At 37.4% G+C, this 21,704-nt stretch overlaps 1 protein-coding gene across 1 annotated transcript in view; it reads left to right on the forward strand.

The window, feature by feature from the left end:
• Positions 1–9,798, forward strand: part of LOC145678937 (glycine receptor subunit alphaZ1-like) — a 48,208-nt gene extending 38,410 nt beyond the window's left edge. Inside the window, exons 4-6 of the mRNA XM_081749544.1 lie at positions 771–887; positions 3,623–3,726; positions 9,735–9,798. Coding sequence (XP_081605670.1) covers positions 771–887; positions 3,623–3,726; positions 9,735–9,798 — 285 coding nt within the window. The remainder of the gene's footprint in view (positions 1–770; positions 888–3,622; positions 3,727–9,734) is intronic.
• The last annotated feature ends 11,906 nt before the right edge of the window (positions 9,799–21,704 follow it).

The raw sequence follows: 21,704 nt of genomic DNA on the forward strand, positions 1-21,704 counted from the left end.
AATAGAGGTAAGAATTCGTTATTAGTAGCATGCTAACTCAGAACATTACCGATTGTTTACAGCAATGTACAGCAATGCCTTATTTCTTGTCCGTCTAGGAACACTTTGTTTGGTAAGTGTAATTTCAGTATTTGTGATTTCATAGCTACTAAATCAATACCAAGCATGGTGCAGCAAAATACGCCAGGGCTTGTGCAGGACTGACCGCAGAAGACAATGATGTTTTCATTTGTCCCGCATGTTTTATGTAATATCGGTGTAGGTTTTTTTTAAAGTCACAGTACAGTGACATTGTTTGTTTATCTTCTTATGGACTAAAACTTTTTCAGTTTGGAACTTCATTTCAACTTTGGAGATTATCGTTTTTACATTTTTATCTTTTTAACTTCATCTTGCACTTTGGTTATTCTATTTTTCTGCTTCAGCCATGTTGTCTAGTAATATTTAAGTTCGTATAATACAGACGAAGGAAATAGTTGCGAGATTTATTATGGGTTTTTAGTAACATCCTACACTTGGTGTAATTACCTGCACGTGTTGGTAAATGCGCCATTTTGTAACACTTTTTTCTTTTACCTTGGGTACAAACTAAAAGTGAGCCGCACCATTGCCACATTTTTTCTACGCGTGGAAAAGGCTACTCTGCAACGCACATATCTTGTTCTTTGTGTTACATGAAAATTAAGGCCATAAAAATTCAAACACTCTTAACGTGGCATATTTACCTGCATCTACCTTACATTCAAACTCTTCATTTGTGGTTGTTTCAGGACATGGATGCTATATTCTTCCTTCAGCTATCATGGCATGACTATAGACTTAAATCGACCAATGAAACTGACAAGATATTGTCCAGCAATGATTTAGACCTGATTTGGGGTCCTGAGGTAAGTAAGATTCATTCCATAAGTACCAATATGCAATGATACTCTATATGAGCCACTTGAAACAACATAATTTAAAAGAAAAAGAAAAACATATATTAACAGGCTTGAATAAAAGCGCTGAATAGCAGAGAATCATAAAAGCACTAACAAGAGATTACGGAAGTGTAACTCACCGATTTGAATGAAACTTTGCATACTTGTAGAACACGGAAAAAGGATCTTCATGTGCTTTTTGCATTTTTGTTTTTATTTCGGCAATGGTGTGGGTTTCAGGATAGAAACCACCCTTTGATCGTTAGGGGATGGTCTCCAAGCATAGACAGAAAACAATCATTGAATGTAGAAGAAAACATACTGCCAAGGGGGAATTAGGACAACTGATTCAGAATCTGACGTCAAAATCACAAAATTCAAAATGGCGGATCTAATATGGTGATTACAATTACAAAAAGTCTTCTTGTTTGAAATGCTTTGCTGTTAGCCAATAACAATTATAATTGGCAGGGATGACTGCAAGAAGGTTGCAGACGAATTTGAAACCCCTTTCTGTACTTATTTTAACGGGATGCTTGATTAAAGTGCGTCTCTGCACCTCTTACTGTTCGGGGTGCTTATTGAAAGTGAGTCCCCTTGCCTCTCACTATTCGGGGTGCTATTCGGACCAGTGCTTCAGCGGATGTGGTGATTACGTAAGAAAATAGACAAAAGTGCGCAGAATATTATGTATATACATGAATAGAAGTGCTGCCACTTGCTTTACCTATGTTCCAATTCGTTATTGACTATAGATCTATAACCGCTACCATGTTATAGAAGTATTTTTTGTGGACGCCCTGTATATTTCGTAAAGACAATGATCATATTTTCGATTTATACTTTATTCTGCGACGCAAATAAGTTCTTTCTTCGGTGGGAATTGCTTCCTTCCCACGCACTGGACAAAGAAGTCTCTCATTGTTTTTTCATATATATATTTAAAACATTGCCTTTGGGTGAGAACATTTCAGTGAGTGACGAACCTTTTCAGTGTTTCTCCCTGACTTATTAATATGCACCGTATATATTCTGCAGTTATTTGGAACTAAATTAAGTGCTTTCTTTAATCATTTATGGAAACACTAGCTGACCAGATGTTCAAGTGACCAGAGTGACGGCAGTCACATTGCTTTTGCAGTTCATTATCTGTACTTTCACACGCCCGAGTTATCGAAATGTCTCGTGCATTGTGGCCAGTGGACTAAAATTAACATAAATGCTTTTCCCTATTCTGTTTGCATGTGCATACAGGTGATTTAACTGAGTGGTTTTCAGAATGAACTGCTAACATTCTTCAATGAGCCATTGCAGCTCGTATCTCGAACATTTGCGCTCGAGGAGTTTGACTCCGGAATTGTGTGCAGCCACCACGCACGTCCCGTCGGGAATCAAGTATGACTTTACAGGGCACAAGCTATGAGCCGGTTGAGGGCGTTTTCTTACGGCTAGCCCCAACTAGTGAAGTCTCAGGTTCACATACCTTGTGCATATGTTATAAACATGCCCTCCAACATTAACATTCCATTTTGGAAATTGTGTTAATTTCCTGAAGACTCACTTCAACTCTTCAGGATTGTTTGGAGCAGCAACTAGATTGCTACGTGGATTATCCCGGCAACTTTCCCCCAATGCTAATCCCCCAAGTCAATGGTGTGAGAAAAGCACTTATAGTGAAATCTCAATTATAATTTTCTCTATATAAATCAAAGTGATAAAGAGCTACAATATTGTGAAAAGTAAAGTGCGATTGTGATAACGAAATATTTATATATGTATTTAGTGTTGAGTGTTGTGATCATTTCTCTTGTGTTATTTATTCAGTGTGTTTTCGTTGTATGTGTGAATGATCTTTGTGTGCGTTATGGTCTGGATGACCGTCTGATTGTCCGTGAGGTTTTCGAGACAAGACATCCGAACCTCTCGGCGCCTAATGCTCATCTCAACATTGAGACCGACGGACGATTTGGAAATAATTTGTAATCCCTTCTTGGAGAGGTCCTTCAACGTCCCACCAAGGTAAGTCCAGGTCTCCAGAGAATATCCATTGCCAGTACCACGGAGAACAAACTATAATTAGTTGATTACAAATAAATGACAGCCCGAACAGCGACCCGATACTTGGTTGAGTACAAATAAATGGCTGCACGAACATCGACCAGAGACCACGAATTGGTTACAAATAAATGGCTGCCCGAACAGCGACCAGAGACCACGAATTGGTTACAAATAAATGGCTGCCCGAACAGCGACCAGAGACCACAAATTGGTTATAGATCGTTCCTCGTGACCACTTATAAATGATTTATCTCAATTTATTATGCCTCATAAAAGTCATGTCGGTTTAATATGAAACTAAATGTTTTTCTAAAAGTAGTTGTTTGGTAACCGTATATAAAACATTTACGGCATGTTGCTATAAGGACTGCTCGTCATGTCAGCTGATTCATTTAACGACTGCCATTTTAACACTTTACTTCAAAGTGTGATACATTTGAAATAGCACTAGATCTGTGTCCAAATTGTGTCAAAATTTAAGTACAATTTGAGGGCATAGAATCATTGTGTTCAATTAACAAATCAATTTTTCCCTGTGTATACAATATTTTGTAAATTCCTGTTATGGGCACACATGACTTTTTCTTGCTCTCAACCTTTTATGTAAACTTATCTAATGGTATTTATTTTTCTTTCGTTCACAGTTGTTTTTCAAAAATTCAAAGTACTGGACGAGGGATGAGAATTTCCCTCGAAGTGGTTTGTTTCGATACGATGGAATAGAGAAAGTAATTACAATATCTGCCAGGTAAGATGTAAGTTAAGTAGATATATTATTTTCGTTATTCTTATGTTAATCTCAAGTATACTTACACTTTTGAAGCATATCTATTGTATTTGTTTTGAAGGGGAAAAACACAATGGTTCAGTGCTAGAATGTTGATCTCTGGTGCAAATGGGCTATTAAATGGAGGATGCAGTTTTCCCCTGTGTTTGAGATATTCATACTTTTTAAACAATATTAAGATAATATGCTAATGATAAACGTGAAAATCCACTTTATATCGGAGAGTCTACCTTCCTCCTTCCTAATTAAAACCTATTGTCCCTAGATTGTACTGGACAATATTAGGTTTTTCTAGGTTTTCCCCCATTTCCTGAAGGTTCATAGCCGCAGAATGAAAAGCTCGCTGTTCGACCCTTTATCTTCGTACGAGGGGTGTTCCAAAAGTAAGTTTACAAGGCATATTTGGCAATAATCATGTTTTATGTTGTACATAAACCAAGCCGCATTGTGCTATAGTTAACACTGTATTTTTTAACATAGTCGCCACGACGATTAAGGTATTTGTCTAATCGTGATAAGAGCTTGTCGAAGTCACTTTCGTAAAATGTAGAATCCTGACTGTTGGGCCGGCGCTTCATTGCTATTTTGATATCTTCGTCACTACTTTGAAAACTTAATTTTTGGAACCCCTCGTATGATTTTTTAAAGTTAGAAATCATGCAATTATAGCAAAATGTTTTAATTGTTTGAGTCATAGCAATCAAAGATGAAGGGTCGACTAGAACAAATTATAAAGCAGAAAGTGCATAATGTCATTAGATTTCTCAATACAAAGAACATAGCAGGTGTCGTGACCAGTTGGTGAATGTCTATGAGGGGAGCGTTGTGCAAAATGATGCAGCTAATTTTGGACCGGGACGGTGACAAGAGCGCACTGTGCGAAGTGGCAGACGCACAACAGACATCAAAACATGCGGGGAGCATGCAGCCCTGAAGAACAGGAGAATCACTACCGCACGACTAACGCATGACTTGGGTATGCCACGTGGAACGGTTTACCACATCATTGAACAGCTGGAATTGAACAAAGCGTGTGTCCGATGGTTACCACGAAACATTTTCGAACACTACAAAACACAGAGAATGGCTGCAAGAATGTACTCTCTTGAGCCTATAGGCATTGGAAATGAGACTCAGATTCACCATCATATCCCAGAACAAATAGTAAGCATGGAAGGGAAGCATTTAGGGTCCCCACACAATAAGAAATTGACGGCCGTAAAGTCGGCTGTTAAAGTGATGGCTACTGTCTTTCAGGATCAAAAGGCACTGTAACTGGTCAATTTCTTGGAAAAGGGAGCAACAATTAATGCAGATGTCTACGGTGCAACATTGGAACATTTACAAGCTGCCATTTGTCGGAAATTTTCTGGATTGCTTTCAAAGAGTGTGCTGCTCCTGCACGATAACGCTCGGCAATACACTGCCTCTGGCACCTGAAAACTGATACGACAATTTCAGTGGGAGTGTGCAGAACATCTACCTCAAGCCCTAATCTAGCGCCCTGTGATTATCATCTCTTCCTGTCTTGAAAGCAGATCTTGTAGACCACAGATTCCAAAATGACGAAGATAACAAAACAGCTGTGGATCACTGGCTCAAAGGTCAGGATCCCAAACTTTACGAAAGTAGTATCATCAACATTGCCTCATGATTAGACAAGTGCCTAAATTGTCTTGGTGACTAAGTTGAAAAATAAAATTTTGACTAGTACACTTAGCACATCCCTAGTATCAATTCAATCCATCCTCAGTTGTTATTATGTGATTATGCTTTTTCTTTGCCTACCCTAATGTTTTGTTTCCAACGAAAGTTATACGAACACCACACCTTGGTTCGTTCGTTGATTTAACCCTTTTAAATCCTGGCCTTTTTTGGCGTTTTTCTTGAGTCTCAGATAAGCAGCGACAGTATCATCCTAATTTACCCTAGGATCATGGTTCATAGCTATTTTTTTTTTTTAGAATGGAACAGCCTTTCAAACAGTACCACTTACATGTCCTCATGATGTACCGAAGGGGAAATATTTGATGAAAAGTCGGTATTTTTGAAATTAAAAAAAAATGTTTGGATCCCTCTGGGCCCCACATGGGTCCACGTACAAGACAAATATTTTATTTTGAAAAATACTACTTAGTGTACTAAACAATTGCACCAAATTTTTTTCTCATAGATTGAATAGTAAGGGAGGGATTTTTTTTACCTCTGTGGGAAAGCATTAAAAATGCACCCAAAATAGGCCTAAAACACAAAATGTAACTTAAAATTTTTTTGACACGTCCCTATTTATCCTAGGATCATGGTTTATAGCTCGTTCTCTTCAGAATAGAGCTGCCTTTTCAAACGTACTGTTCAAATGTCCCTATAATGCACATGAAGGAAAAAATGCAGAAATCCCTAAGTTTTTCTTTAAGAAATCCCTCTTTTTAATTTTGAGGCCCTCTGAAGCCGCCCCTGTGTTAACGTAGACATCAGATAAAATTCAGAAAATAGCAACGAGTATGCTCATGCGTGTACAAAATTTCAGGCTCCTATCTTGAAAAGTAAGGGAGGGATTTAAAAAATCCCCACAACGCCCCATTTCACCTTAAATGACCCGGATTAAATATAAAAATTTCCTGAGACGTCCCTAATTAACATAGGACCATGGCTCATAGCTCGTTCTCTTCAGAATAGACCTGTCTTTCCAAAAGTATTATTCAAATGTTCCTATGATGCACCTGAAGGAAAAAATGCAGAAATCCCTCAGTTTTTCTTTAAGAAATCCCTCTTTTTAATTTTGGGGCCCTCTGGAGCCGCCCCGGTGTTAACGTAGACATCAGTGAAAATTCAGGAAATAGCAACGGGTATACTCATGCGTGTACAAAATTCCAGGCTCCTATCTTAAAAAGTAAGGGAGGGATTTTTTAAAAATTTCCCCACAATGGACCATTTTACCTTAAATGACCCGGATGAAATATAACAATTTTCTGAGACGTCCCTAATTAACCTAGGATCATAGTTCATAACTCGTTCTGTATAGAATAGAACAACCTTTCAAACGGTACTACTCGCATCTCTCCATCGTGTATATAAAGCGAGTAAATCAGAAAGAAAAGGAATTTTTTAGAAGAAAAATCCCTTCCCCCGTTTTCTCCCTCTGGAGCTGCTTCTTTGTTAACGCAGACATCAGGAAAAAAATCAGGAAATAGTAACTGGTATGCTGACTGCGTATACAAAATTTCAGGCTCCTATCTTGAGAAATAAGGGCGGGAAAAATATTTACCGATGTCCTACGTATATTCCCAGAATATTGCACATGTCTGCTTATACAGGGTCTCAGATAAATATTTCCTGAGACGTCCCTAATTAATCTAGGACCATGGTTCATAGCTCGTTCTCTTCAGAGTGGAACACTCTTTCACAACGTATTTTTGAATTTTCCCATCATGTACCAGAGGCGGGAAATTTGAGGGAAAAGGAAAATTTTCATGAAAAAATCGATTTCTCCCCTTGTTGCCCTTCTGAACTCCGCCCATGTTAAGGTACAGAGCTGGAAAAAATGTGGTAAATACTAGGGTATACACTGAATGCTTGTACAAAATTTTAATCTTCTAGCTGCAAAAGTAAGCCTGCCAAAAAATAATGAACTTAGGTGTAACAAAAAATATTTTTCCCCTTATGACATCATGACCCCAAGATGCAAAACCCCCAACGAAACATGTTCTACAATGCTTCTATGCTTGAGAAAACAAAAAACCCGAGGTAAAAAGCTTTATTGGTTCATTTTTAAGCCCAAAAAGAAGACACTGCTCCTTGGGAACTATAGTTCCCATAAAATTTAAAAGGGTTAAAAAATAAAATATTTAATAAAACGTCCTACTGTTATGGCTCATAGGTTAAAGGTAATGGCTGATTAATGAAATGTGAATGATTATGAAAGAATTTAGGGAAATGACAACGTTAGAGAATAGGTGATGCAGCCATTTAGAAAAGCGAAAACAAATGCCGATTTTGTAAATGACTGGAAATCGAAAGCAGATAAGTGAGTCGTGATAACGGTATCTCATGTAAAATAATATTGTCTAGCGAGCTCTTGTTCCACTTTTCGATTATTTTTTTTATCTATTTGAAGATATCACATAATTACAGTAAAATTTGCGGTTTTAATTTCGCCGTGATGGGGCGTCTTCAGCTGGAATCTGAACGATCGTGGACCAGTGTGGATACAGTATTTCATAATTACAGTACGTTACCATGATTTCGGGGCGCATTTTATGTAATACCACAACATATCTGCTGAAATCATATAATCTTCAACGTTCGAAAATCACTGGGAGTAAAATATCTACGTATTCGAGAATCTTTCTTTTGGAGAAGTTTGTTGATCGTTAAAAAAGTGTTGAGCTTGAGAATAGGCGCACGTTAAGCATCACCCCACTTCTCATGCTCTTGTTGTTTTCCTTTCCATAGTTTCAGTAGCACCGTTTATTTATTATATCTTTCTATGTCTTTAATATCCTTTCTCTCTTAAAAAAAAAAAAAAGTTCCAATTTATGATACATCGGAAGTAAGAAACCCTGCAGTTCTTCGACCATCTGTAATTCAGAGAATTCTTGTTTCATAAGAAAACAAGAAAAAAAGAATTCTAAGCCTGCTCAGGTAATGTACTATCGCAACTGTATAAGTGTGTTGCTAAAGCAGCGTGATTTTAGATTTTGTTCCGGGATGGGATTCTCCACCGAAATAACAGATTAACTTTATATGTCAATGTTTTACTATACATTTGACCAAACAATACGTGTTTATCAAACTCAAGGGAAGGTAGGAATTACACCCTCTTGTCCTGATCAAATCAAGCCTCTGGAGCATTTACTTGCAATTACTGTGAAACAAAATAAAATTAATCATTAAGTAACACCAGTGGCGTATTTAGGGGGGGGGGCTTCCGTGCTTAAGCCACCACGAAATCTTACTTACTATAGTAAAGTATATGAAATATCTTGCAGAATTTTCACATTTTCAGGCAACCCTCCCCCCCGAAAGTTAGCAAAGCCTTCCCTAAAACAAAATCGTAAATAAGCCACTGAGTAACACTCATTTCTGTCAGTGGTTTTTAGAGCTCTGCGCCTACATTACAGACTTTGGGAAGCACAAATTCTACTGCCGTGATTGACAATTTTCATAGATTTCACAAGGATCGCCTTCCTAGCTTCGTAGTCTTTGAAGAAGGATAACAACGCAAATAAAGGCGTTTATGAAGCTATGGGAACATTTTGTAACATTTTTTTATTCAGGCTCTAAAAAGGCATATCAGTACAATCGAATAAAAGAGACGGTTTTATACCTATAGAGCTTGTAAACATGGTTCCTGCTTTTCCCGTCTGAATTGAAACAGTATCACCCAGACTGCTTTAGACAAGGAAAGGAAAGGACGAGGAGGAGGAGAAGTTGGATTGAATACAAGGGTCAAGTAGTCGATCAAGACATGTGTTTCTGAATGCATAAGCACACGGCGCAAGAGTTGCTACTAATTTAGACTTAAACTTTTTGTAACATTTTCTATGCCGCGAACTGTACCAGACACTGTACAACTCAGCCACCGTGTCCGCAACTTATGCTCGTGTGAGATTTTCCGTACGTCCTAGAATCTTGTTCAAAATACTGCAATTTTAGTCGTCCATTGTAAACCCTCGTCAATAATGTATTGGCTTTGGCGTACGAGGTAGGTTTCAGTTTCAACTCCCGGTGGACTCAGTGGCTCAGGTTCCTTTCTAACTGTCGATCTCGTTCCATATAATGTTATTCATGCTGTCGAAGGACGAAAATACAAAACAATTAATAGTCTTGCACCATTATAGTTACTTACAGTGTGCAGCCCTGCTTCTATTATTACTGCCCAACACAGCATGCACCAATCTTTGAAAGTCTGCGTGATCAGTTCAGAATATTAACTGTACTGTATTGAATATTTTGTTCGTCCATTTTAGGTCATTCTATCCTAAAGGTTATTATAAAGAAGTTGTGCAACTAACACTAATTGTGTCACAATAACCAACGCTAAACTTAAAAGAAAAAGTTACAGAAAAATGTATAGTATAAAATGCATTACTTTCCTCCCAAGGCTGAGGGTTGAAATTGTTGGGAGAGGGTCAAATAAAGCAAGGTGCTATCTAGAAGGAAATGTATTCTTAATTTTCTGCAACTCGCTTATCTTAAAGGCAGAGGGTTGAAATTGTTGGGAGAGGGTCAAATAAAGCAAGATGCTATCTAGAAGGAAATGTATTCTTGATTTTCTGCAACTCGCTTATCTTAAAGGCTGAGGGTTGGAATTGTTGGGAGAGGGTCAAATAAAGCAAGATGCTATCTAGAAGGAAATGTATTCTTGATCTTCTGCAACTTGCTTATCTTAAAGGCTGAGGGTTGAAATTGTTGGGAGGGGGTCAAATAAAGCAAGATGCTATCTAGAAGGAAATGCATTCTTGATTTTCTGCAACTTGCTTATCTTAAAGGCTGAGGGTTGAAATTGTTGGGAGAGGGTCAAATAAAACAAGATGCTATCTAGAAGGAAATGTATTCTTGATTTTCTGCAACTCGCTTATCTTAAAGGCTGAGGGTTGAAATTGTTGGGAGAGGGTCAAATAAAGCAAGATGCTATCTAGAAGGAAATGTATTCTTGATCTTCTGCAACTTGCTTATCTTAAAGGCTTAGGGTTGAAATTGTTGGGAGAGGGTCAAATAAAGCAAGATGCTATCTAGAAGGAAATGTATTCTTGATTTTTTGCAACTCGCTTATCTTAAAGGCTGAGGGTTGAAATTATTGGGAGAGGGTCAAATAAAGCAAGATGCTATCTAGAAGGAAATGTATTCTTGATTTTTTGCAACTCGCTTATCTTAAAGGCTTAGGGTTGAAATTGTTGGGAGAGGGTCAAATAAAGCAAGATGCTATCTAGAAGGAAATGTATTCTTGATTTTCTGCAACTCGCTTATCTTAAAGGCTGAGGGTTGAAATTGTTGGGAGAGGGTCAAATAAAGCAAGGTGCTATCTAGAAGGAAATGTATTCTTGATTTTCTGCAACTCGCTTATCTTAAAGGCTGAGGGTTGAAATTGTTGGGAGAGGGTCAAATAAAGCAAGATGCTATCTAGAAGGAAATGTATTCTTGATTTTCTGCAACTTGCTTATCTTAAAGGCTGAGGTTTGAAATTGTTGGGAGAGGGTCAAATAAAGCAAGATGCTATCTAGAAGGAAATGTATTCTTGATTTTCTGCAACTTGCTTATCTTAACATATATTATGAGCTCCCTCCTGGCTAAAGGTTTAGCGTACGCGCCTTTAGCGTGGAGGACCCAGATTCGATTCCCGGCTAGAGCTAATCTGATTCGGAACCCACGTTAAGCTGTAGGTTCACGTCTCATATGACCTCGTTGCTGAAAGAAACACTAAACTGAAAATCAAAATGGAATCAAAAAGTTCTCTTAACATATGGTGTGTAACTGTCAATTACTGATTGCGCACTATGGGACTTAAAATAGGGCACCTTTATTGTATAAATGCCCTCGAATACACCTGCAACACATGTGCCCAGTGTTGAATTCTGGTATGTTCAAGGGGCGTTAAGTCACCCTAGAATATATATGCGCATCCCCTAGAATATTTATACACATGGATTGAAATATTTGCTTTTTTCTGTTTGATTTTTTTTCGGAAATAAAAGAGTCATAAAAGCAAAGATTTTTAAAAAGAAAATTAGTTTCTTCTTTTACCCAATCTAATTGTTCTAATTAACAAACCCCGTTCTCGTATAAAGTAAAGTTAAATAAAAACTTGGAAATTAGATGCAGACACACGCAAACGCTTTACGTTAGTTAGGGAAAAATATGTTGGTTATTGCCACCGACCAGACAATAACAAGTAGTGAGTTTTGTGGCGATAGATTCCTGCTACTCTATTGCAATCTAGAACAGAACCCCCCTTAATTTTTTATTGCTCCCTTCTACAAAAGTCTGAATTCAACACTGTATGTGCAGCTGTCGTATTTAACAGTAGAAAAATTATAATATTTTGTTAATTTATCTTCGCTTATTTATTCAACTACAGCAAAGCTCGAACACGTCTCAAATCGTTAACACACATGTAAACACGTTCACCTGAGAAGTAACACTTCGTTTCTTTTAACACGGATTGGCGGAATACAACACTATCCTGAAAGAGGAAGTCCTAATAAAGATGCATAAGGATTCCAGCGTCACTTAGCTATGGCCTGTAAAGCAGGGGCGGATCCGGAGGCGATCGGGGCGATCGCCCCTCCCCAGAAGAGGAAACTTTCTTATTTTATATATACAGTATATATAAATATATAAATAAAACCCATCGCAAAGTTTAGAACCCTTAAAAGTAGCAGTATGACAACCCACCGCCCCTCCAGAAGTCGGTCCTGGATCCGCCCCTGCTGTAAAGTTAATATAGGAAATTCGCCGTTTACGTGATAAGATTAATTTAGTTATACGTACTAAAGGAAGTGCCAACCACTTTTGTTTTATTCATTTACTTTTTGCTTCTGTATTTTTTTACTTTTCCTTCACTTTTTTTTTCAAAAAATATACCCAGTGAACAATAGGTGGAAATTATGCTACTTTGAAGCCTCACCCACAAACTTGGAATTGTATTGGTTTATTTCTAAAGAATAAAGAAACGTTTAAGCATTTATATTGGTCGATCAGTCAGCGCGAGAATTTCTCTGGATTTTCATGTTTTTATCCAAAAATTTCCTTTTTGCTAAATTCACCTACGAAATTTCCCTAGATTAGAGAAATTTCCCTCAAACTACGAAACTGCTTTCTGCTAAACGGGATATAGTGTAACGCTATGCGCGAAGACACCTTCAGGCCCAAAACGTTACTAGATCTTGACATTTTTTTTATCTCTTTACCGAAGGAAAGTCCTATACATATTCCAGCCAAGTTCTCAGGATCACACTGGGACATTCAGACTCTTGTGATATGTTTTTGTCCACAGCGTTACACTATATTCTGGTTGGCAGAAACAGACGTCAAGGAAGTGCCTAAACGTTGTATTTCCCATGGATTCCTACGTTAACTTTACAAGCCCATAACTCCGAACTCACCGCTGACTGACGCTGGGAATCCATATGCATCTTTATTAGGACTTGCTCATTCAGGCTATTGGCGCATACCGCCATTCCGGATTCGAAGCAGACGAATGTTACTTGTGAGATATATGCCTACTGGACATCTACTAGTCTTAGAGTGTTCCCCTCCTCCTACTAATTTGCTAAAAACAAGATCTTGTATGCAGGGGCGTACGCAGGGGGTGGGTTCTGGGGGTCCGAACCCCCCTGAAATCCCGACATTTTTGTAAATGTAGTCTACTTTTAGGGGCAATTTTAGAAATTTTCATAAAATTTAGCCTCAAATTGTATTTGGACCCCCGGAAACGCTTTAGAGCCCTCCCGAAATTAATTCCTGCGTACGTCCCTGTTTGTATGTGATATAAACTACTCACTGAGCAAAACAGTACCGTACGTTTATTGTAAAAAATATTAACGTGTAAAGGGAGTCATAGACACACACACTTGCATGATCAACTTCCATGAAAGATTTGTTTCATCATGCATGTTGGAAGAATATTTTACCCATACACATACTAACTTCCTGCCCAACTTACTAGAAGATCATCATCGTTAACGATCTTGACATTATGAAGGAAAGAGTCACGTGATTTCTTCCGCTCTCGTGATTGGTGTACCTAAATATAAAACAAGCAACTTGTATCAACGAGCACATACACAGTAGACATGCATGAAGAAAGGCAAAACCTTCATGAGTGTTTACAGAAGATTTTGAAAACTTTCAACATGCATGAACGAGGCCATACACGATCAACTTGCCTGTGGTTTTATAATTCTTTATGTATGTTGGAAGGTTTCTTCAGGCATGTTGAGTTGATTTTGAGTTGTTTGCGTGTATGGGTTTCTTAACAGTTTCGCCAACTATCCACTTTGGCTTCATCAAACACTGTGAATACACATGACTGGATGAAAGATTGAAGGGAAGGGTAGCAAAGGGGTTTGGAAAGAGGAGGAGGAAAGGGTTGAGGGAAGCCATGTATTTATTTCCATATAAGATAATCCATCATTCAACTTACGAACACGCAGAAAGATCCCTATACTTCACTATGGGGGTTATGAGAACACAAAACAATGAAGGAAAAATAGTGAGGTAGCAGAAATCCCTCCTTCCCTCTGACGTCATCACCCTACCAATGGTTGTACCACGGAGAAACATTATATTCAGGGATTCTTCCAAGAACAGATGAAACAAAAAAAAAAAAAAAAAAAAAAAGTTTTTGGTACATGTATGGATTCCTACTGTCTATTAGTGAGGGTATTTCCTCCATTGCATCACTCTGAACTCTACACAGTATACAGAATGGATACAGATTGCTATATTGCTTGAAATGGTCAGAATTTTGTGGGATTTTTAAAAAAATATTGTTGTCTTCCTTTGCTTTTAAAACATTATGGCAACGAACAAGAATGTTTGAATAATACAGGGTGTATCAAAAAAAGAAACTTTACAACTTCGAAAACTTATATTGATTGATTCATCTTACAGACATGGTTTTGTTTGTAGCAAAATATATCACGTTTTGACTCGCGTAGTACACTAGTTCAGAAACAAGCCTCTGCAAGAGCTAGCGGCAGTTCCAGCAAAGATGGCTGCTTCTACTGGTCCCGAGCGTGCTAGCTGTGTATTTTGGTTTGAAGAATCCAAGTCTGTGACAACTATGCAACGTAATTTTCGTACAAAGCCTACTATTTATCAGTGACATAAGTGTTTTATTGAAACTGTTTAGGAAACACAATAAATCTTCAGATCGTCCCCGTACGTCTGAAGACGTTGTAGAGCAAGTGAGACTTCAGATGGGATTTGTACCGCATCACCAATGGAAGCAACATTGAATCTCTTTAGGCATAAGGTAAAAAGCTTCATGTATTTTGCTATAAAATGACACCAAAACCATGTCTGTAAGCTAGGGGCTGATCCAAGACCGACTTCCGGGGGGCGGGGCGGGGGTTGTCATACTGCTACTTTTAAGGGCTCCAAACTTTGGGATGGGTTTTATATATATATATTAGGGTGGTCCTTAATTTTTGATTTCCTAATTTCTTTGGACTCACCCCCTAAAATGGTTCCATATGGGACTAAATTAAGGAAGGGGAAAAATTAACTTCATTGAATAATATTAAATGGTACCCCAAACGACCTAAAATTTTGAATCCGAACATAATGTATGGGAAAAATCTGGAATAAAATCTTGTAATTTACAAACGGCTTAAGGGAATGGAAAGATATCTTGGATAATGGAACTAGAGGAAATGACCAACCTAATTTTGTATAGCATTATTATGGTGGCCATCTTGAAGTCCGCCATCTTGAATTCAGGTCAAAATTTTCAAATAGGAAGAGGGTCATGTGACATATCGTTTTGAGGTGGCGTTTCACCAGAAACACAAATCTGGCACTATTTTAAAGATAGCCTGAGTCGTCTAAGAATTATTACCTGTGAAAATTTCTCTTTTTCACAAGTAATAACTTACACAACTAAATGTAAAGACATGAGTTTGGCTCGAAAAGAACAAGAGGAATATGCGCGGCTTCATTAGAAAGAGGAACGCAAAAGAAAAATGCACTTCTGAAAATGATTTGTATGAATTTTACACCAAAATACACGGAGGTAAGCATTTCAAGAAATGAAGAGGAAAACCCAGTTGAGTATGTAAGATAAAATGTTAATATGTGCCTGTGTGCGTCCGGACCCTGCAAGAGATGTAAAAGGGGAAGAACTAATTTTAAAACTCCAAGACAGGTTGCTGCTCTTGATCGATACAAGTCCACTGATAGAACGAGAATACATATTCTGACAGCGACGGCAGAAACATTAGGCCATAATGTAAAGGAACTAGTAATAAATATGCATCGATGCTGAGAGAAAATCCGTAGCGAAGTTGCATAAGACCACAAAAACAATTGCGGAGTGCATCAAGTGCGTTAATTGTGCAATGAGACGGAAAACTACTGCCGAATTTGACTGGTAGAGAGACTATCGACGGGTTATCAATATTTATTATAGGAGATGGTCATGAAAGGCTAATTGGTGTTCTCAGTTTGTCATCATGAAGAGGAGAACGAACATATTATTTCTACTACAATTCATTAGCTTGAAGAATGGAGCTTGGTAAAGTTCGTGCAGGCAGTTTGTTGTCACACTATTCCCTGCAATATGTGTCATGTGAACGGTGCTTTCATTCTGCTAGAGCAGATGCTCCAAAATGATCTTCTATACCTTCCTTGTAGACACTACATTTATGAATTGGTTTTAAAATATGTATTTGACAAGTGTTGTGTTTCGTTTGCATCTGGACCGGACATTCCCCTATTTAAGCATTTTCAGAACGATTGGTCTAAAATAGATTGTACTAACTTTATTCCAGAATTGATGATGATAATGACGTAAGGAACAACATCTCAGATGTAAGAAATGAAGTATTGAATTTTGCTATCAAACTTGTAGAAGCAGAACACCGCAGAGAAGATTACAGTAAATTTTTAGAACTGACATTCTTGGATGGCATACCTCCTCGAAGAGTTTTCTTTCGTTTGCCTGGAGCAATTCACCATACAAGGTAGATGGGAAAAGCAATATATTGTTTAAAAAGATTTCTCTTTCGCCAACATTTTCGTTTCACGAAGCAAATAGAAACGGATCTTCGGAGAGCATGAATTTTTCTGATACGACTATATGTTCAAGCTTGATTTAAATGTGATCAAGTATCCCATTCATCATTACAAGACCTGCAATTTTTGAAAGCTTTGTACAGTTAATAGGCAAATAAATAATGAATTATCTGAAGTGGTTCTTTCTAAATTTTCTCGGCATCTCTGGCACTTGAAGGAGGAATACGTAGCATTGGAGTTTTTTGGTGATGAAGTTAACATAGTGGAAAAACAAAAATTGGTTGAAAGAATTAAAACTGTAAGGAGAAACCGTGAAGCAGCAAAGAGGCTTGACGCAAGGATAATACCATAAAAATTCTTGCGAAAAGAGAAATTAGTGATTTTGATACAACAAACAATTTTTATTTCGTGAGATTTAAAATAACCAAAGGGTTTCTTGAGTGTGATCCGATTTCATGGTCAGATAACAATGACTATCTTCAAGGAAAGATAATAGTTAAGTTCATCTCCGTAATAAACGATGCAGCAGAAAGGGGAGTGAAACTAACAGAAGATTACAACATCGTTTTTACGAAAAATGAGTATCAGAAACAGTTTCTTTTGCGCATAGTGAATTCTCATAGATAATCTTTTCCTAGATGTGACAAAAGTGAACTGTGTAGTATATAAGATTGAAAACCTATTGAAAACTTACCCCAAAGCTACAGTACAACATAAATAAGGGATATTTCAATTTCTTTCATGTTATATTTTTTTTTTCTTTTTCCTCATAATAGTCTACGAATCATCTTGATGGAAAAACTTATTGGTAGTTCATGGGGAAACAAAGATTTAACTTTCTCTAGTAGTTTGTTTCCAGTTTATGTAAAATACTTCCAAAATTCTTACAAATCTGTGGTCCATAACTACAATAAAATAACATTACATCGAAGCATTTCGTTTTTCACACGTAATAACTCTTACAAGATTATTGGTAGCTTGAAAATAATACAAGATCTGTGCTTCTGGGAAAACGCCACCTCAAAATGATATGTAACATGACCCTCTTCCTATTTGAAAATTTTGACCTAAATTCAAGATGGCGGACTTCAAGATGGCCACCATAATAATGCTATACAAAATTAGGTTGGTCATTTCCTCTAGTTCCATTATCCAAGATATCTTTCCATTCCCTTAAGCCGTTTGTAAATTACAAGAGTTTATTTCAGCTTTTCCCCATATACTATGTATTGTAAACGCATTCAAAATTTTAGGCCATTTGGGGCACCATTTAAAATTATTCAATGGATCTAATTTTTCTCCTGGTTTAATTTTGTCCCATATGGAATCATAGGGGGTGAGTCCAAGGAAATTCCTAAATTTATTTTCCCCATATAAATAAGGACCACCCTAATATATATATATATATATATATATATAAAGATGTTTTCCTCTTCTGGGGGGAGCTATCGTCCCCTGGATTCGCCCCTGCTGTAAGCGAAATAAATAACTCAATATGAGTTTCCGAAGTGGTAAAGTCCTTTTTGATGCGCCTGGTATTCTTTTTATATACTCATAATTTTGCATACAATTTTATAAAATATTCTTGATGTCTAAGAAATCTAAAGCATAAATAGAGCACGAAGTATACATTATAACTATTTCTCTCTTTTTTCAAAGGTATATTGTAACAGTGTGGTGTAAGTTTGACTTAAGAAATTATCCGTTTGATATTCAAACTTGTAGTGTGGAAGTAGAAAGCTGTAAGTATACGTACATTCTTTCTTTGTGAACACTAAGATTTAATTACTGTACATAGAAGTCATATCAGTAAAAGTTACAATTTTCTTACTAGAAGCTAAGGAAAGAAAGCTCACCTAACCTTCTAATTTATTCGATGATAAAGCTGTAATATTATCAATGTGACTTCCCTCACGAGAAGCCACTCAATTTAATATTTATAAAGTTTATTTTCTCAAATCTCCAGTTAGGATTAGTTGATGCTATAGTATAAACTGAATTTGTAGCTATATTCATTATAGCTCTGAAATTTATTACATAAATAACTAACACTTTCTGACCAAAGCTTACAGGATTTGTCCGCAAAGCAATAAGACTGGGTTTGGTAAAAATAATTTATTGGTCCGATTGGTACATATTACTTAAATTCTTCAAAATAGTCTCTTTGGGAGTCGATACACCACTGTAAACGCGATTCCCACGCTGCAAAGGTTCCCTGAAAGTCAGATTCTCTAACGTCTTTCAGAGACTGGGCGACGGTCTTTGGATGGCGGGAATATCGTCAAACGGTGACCTTTCAGGCTTCTCTTGAGCATTGGAAACAGATGAAAAGTCTGATGGGCTCAAATCAAGGCTGTACGCTGGATGTGGCAAGATTGCAAGCCTTATCCGGATCAGATAGGTTGTATGGGCTGGAGTGTTGTTATGGTGGAACTTCTAGCGATTCTTCAAAATAGTTTCCTTGGGAGTCGATACACCGCTGCAAACGCGATTCCCACGCTGCAAAGGTTTCCTGAACGTCAGATGCCGTAACGTCTTTCAGAGACTAGGCAACGGCCCTTTGGATGGCGGGAATATCCGGTGGAACTTCTAGCGATCAGCAATCTCCGGTCGTTTCCGTTTGACGGCTCTGTGCAGATGCGAAAGGACTTCTTTATAAAAGAAAAAAAAAATGGCTTTGATGGTTCTTCCCGGAGTTGACAAAAACTCAAAACCAGCTTTTGAGGCATGCTTGTTCCTCACTGCGTCAGAGTTCGGATGCGATTGCCTCCCGGTGTGTTCCTTAGCTTAGACCCCCACCGGGGAGCACCTGCTGGCAACTGGAACGCCGCGGCGGCCAGTCTAATTACTTTAAGGACTAACCCTATAATACACTTATTTATTAAAACTGGAATAACGTGTTATAGTTTCAACAACTTAACGTTGTCTTCATCAGGTCTGTATTCTACGCATAAGAATTTGTTTACATTTGAATAAAATCACAAAAGTCAGTATTTGATATTGAGCTTTATATATATATATATATATATATATATATATATATATATATATATATATATATACAGATATAAAAAAGTAATCTTAACATATAGACAATCAGTTGCTGGCTAATAGTGTAATGAACAACCTAATAATATTTGAAATAAAGTGACACTGAAAATTACGACACAGTTTCTTGACATTCACTAAACTCTTGTAAACTCTTGAATCAAGTAAAGTGTATTCACTCGAGTAAAATGGATTTAATGTACAGAAGCAATATAAAAAATCACAGCAATATTACTTGACTTAAAGAATGACTGAGAAAACATCTAAACTGAGCTATTCAAAAGTATATTTATCTTGAAACATGAATCACGTCAGCAAAGTTAAATTTGATTTCGGAGGATACAAGGAAAGCATGACCCGCGGGTACCACGTTGGACAAGGCTGATCTATGTTGATGGTGCGCATTTTTGTTATCAACTGTACGTTTTCAGGGTGAGCATTAGGAAATCACGATCTAGATTTCTAGATTTAGCTTGTAAGTTGTTAAAATAGAATTTCCACTAGTGGTATCTGATAGTTTCTCTAAGCCTAGAGCTTAAACCAGGGATGCAAATAAGCAACAAAATTTTACTAGCCCAAGAAAAAAAAACTACTACTCACATTGCACAATAGAAATCATTTACTTATCTTCGGTATGATATTAAATACTCGCCCGCACTGATGAACCACTCGCCCCGGGCGAGTGGTTCTTTGCATCCCTGGCTTAAACAATGAAATGCGTTTGAAGTTTCCGTTAAAGATTTTCACCTTCCTTTAACTTAAATTTGTGATTTGTGATGTGATATGTGATTTGTGTCTTGATTTGTTAAGAATCTGTAAAAATTAAAGAAAGAAACTTTCGAATTTAGCTTAGTTCTTATTCCTCATTGTCAACATAAGCCATTGTGATTATTTCTCTCAACAGATACTCATCTAAACAACGAAGTTACATTGAAATTTACAAGCGAAGGAGTGAAATTTGATCCTAGTCTTACGCACTTACCGCAATTTGACGTCACCCACATAGATGCTCAGAACTGCTCCGTCTTCTTTTCCTTGGATGAGCTTGCTGGTAAGAAATTCTGATTCTTAATTTTATTTCAAAGAATAAGTTAATTAAGAGTGTCGACTACCTCCGACATCTTTGCTTTTCACCCCATTTATTTATATAAGGAAAGAATCTTTTTTTTTAAAAAAAAAAAAAAAAGTGAATGAGGAGTTTAAAGGTTTAAGTTCGGAGATTTTTTCTTCAGGTCCAGAGGCGGTTCATTAGGGAAGTCACACTAAGATTTATCGCTTTAAACTAAAGGAACAAACCTTCGGTGCGAGCGGTCCCGGGTTCGATTCCCGGTGGGTGCATTCGGTTGAAAAAGTGTAAAACGCTTTTTCAGGCCAGCCACTCTGACTGGGGTTTTCCTGGGTTTTCCTCATTCACAGCAGGCAAATGCCGGGGTGGTACCTCACTTATAGGTCCTAGGTTGCTTCCTTCTTAACCTTTCCTCGGAGAGTATGCTCACCGAGGGATGTCATCCCTCAACACTGACGGACTAAATGGCCATAGATGCCGAAAGCCCAGAAATCTAAATCCTAAAAAAATAAAGGTTATCTAATGCATGCAATAATTAGCATACTAAGAAATATATTTCTTTTAGTTTCAAGGAAAAAGCCTTATTTTATACCGATGTGATTTACTTACGTTACAAAATATAGCTGAGCGAGGGAAGGAGGTTACAAGCCCCACATGGCTTGTTTTGTTCCACCTTGACCCCCTTGATAATACCACGTGACAATACATTACACTCGAGTGGTCAACTTCGAACCTCACCCACTTCCTTGTGACCAAAATGCAGATTTTTATTTTTTAGGGTAGCGCGTGAAAAAAAAAATATGCCTCATGTTCTTACTAAATGCAACCCAAACATAATTATCTTTTTATTTTTATCAATACACATAGTGACAATTTTATCTATTACTATAACACACAATACATACATCAGAAGGTTTGGACAATCACAAACTGCAATCAATCAAAAACGTGTATTTAGTTACTATATCTAGGATCCAGCGTGAAAAAAAATGAAAACAGTATCAATCTTCTGTCTTAAATGTTTCCTCGTCTCGTGATAGGTGGTGTGGAAGATTGCTCTGCATTCGGTTTGAATTCAGATACAATT

This window comes from Thermobia domestica, chromosome 2 (genome assembly GCF_964235325.1).
Source record: "Thermobia domestica chromosome 2, izTheDome1.hap1.1, whole genome shotgun sequence".
Lineage (NCBI taxonomy): Eukaryota > Metazoa > Arthropoda > Insecta > Zygentoma > Lepismatidae > Thermobia > Thermobia domestica.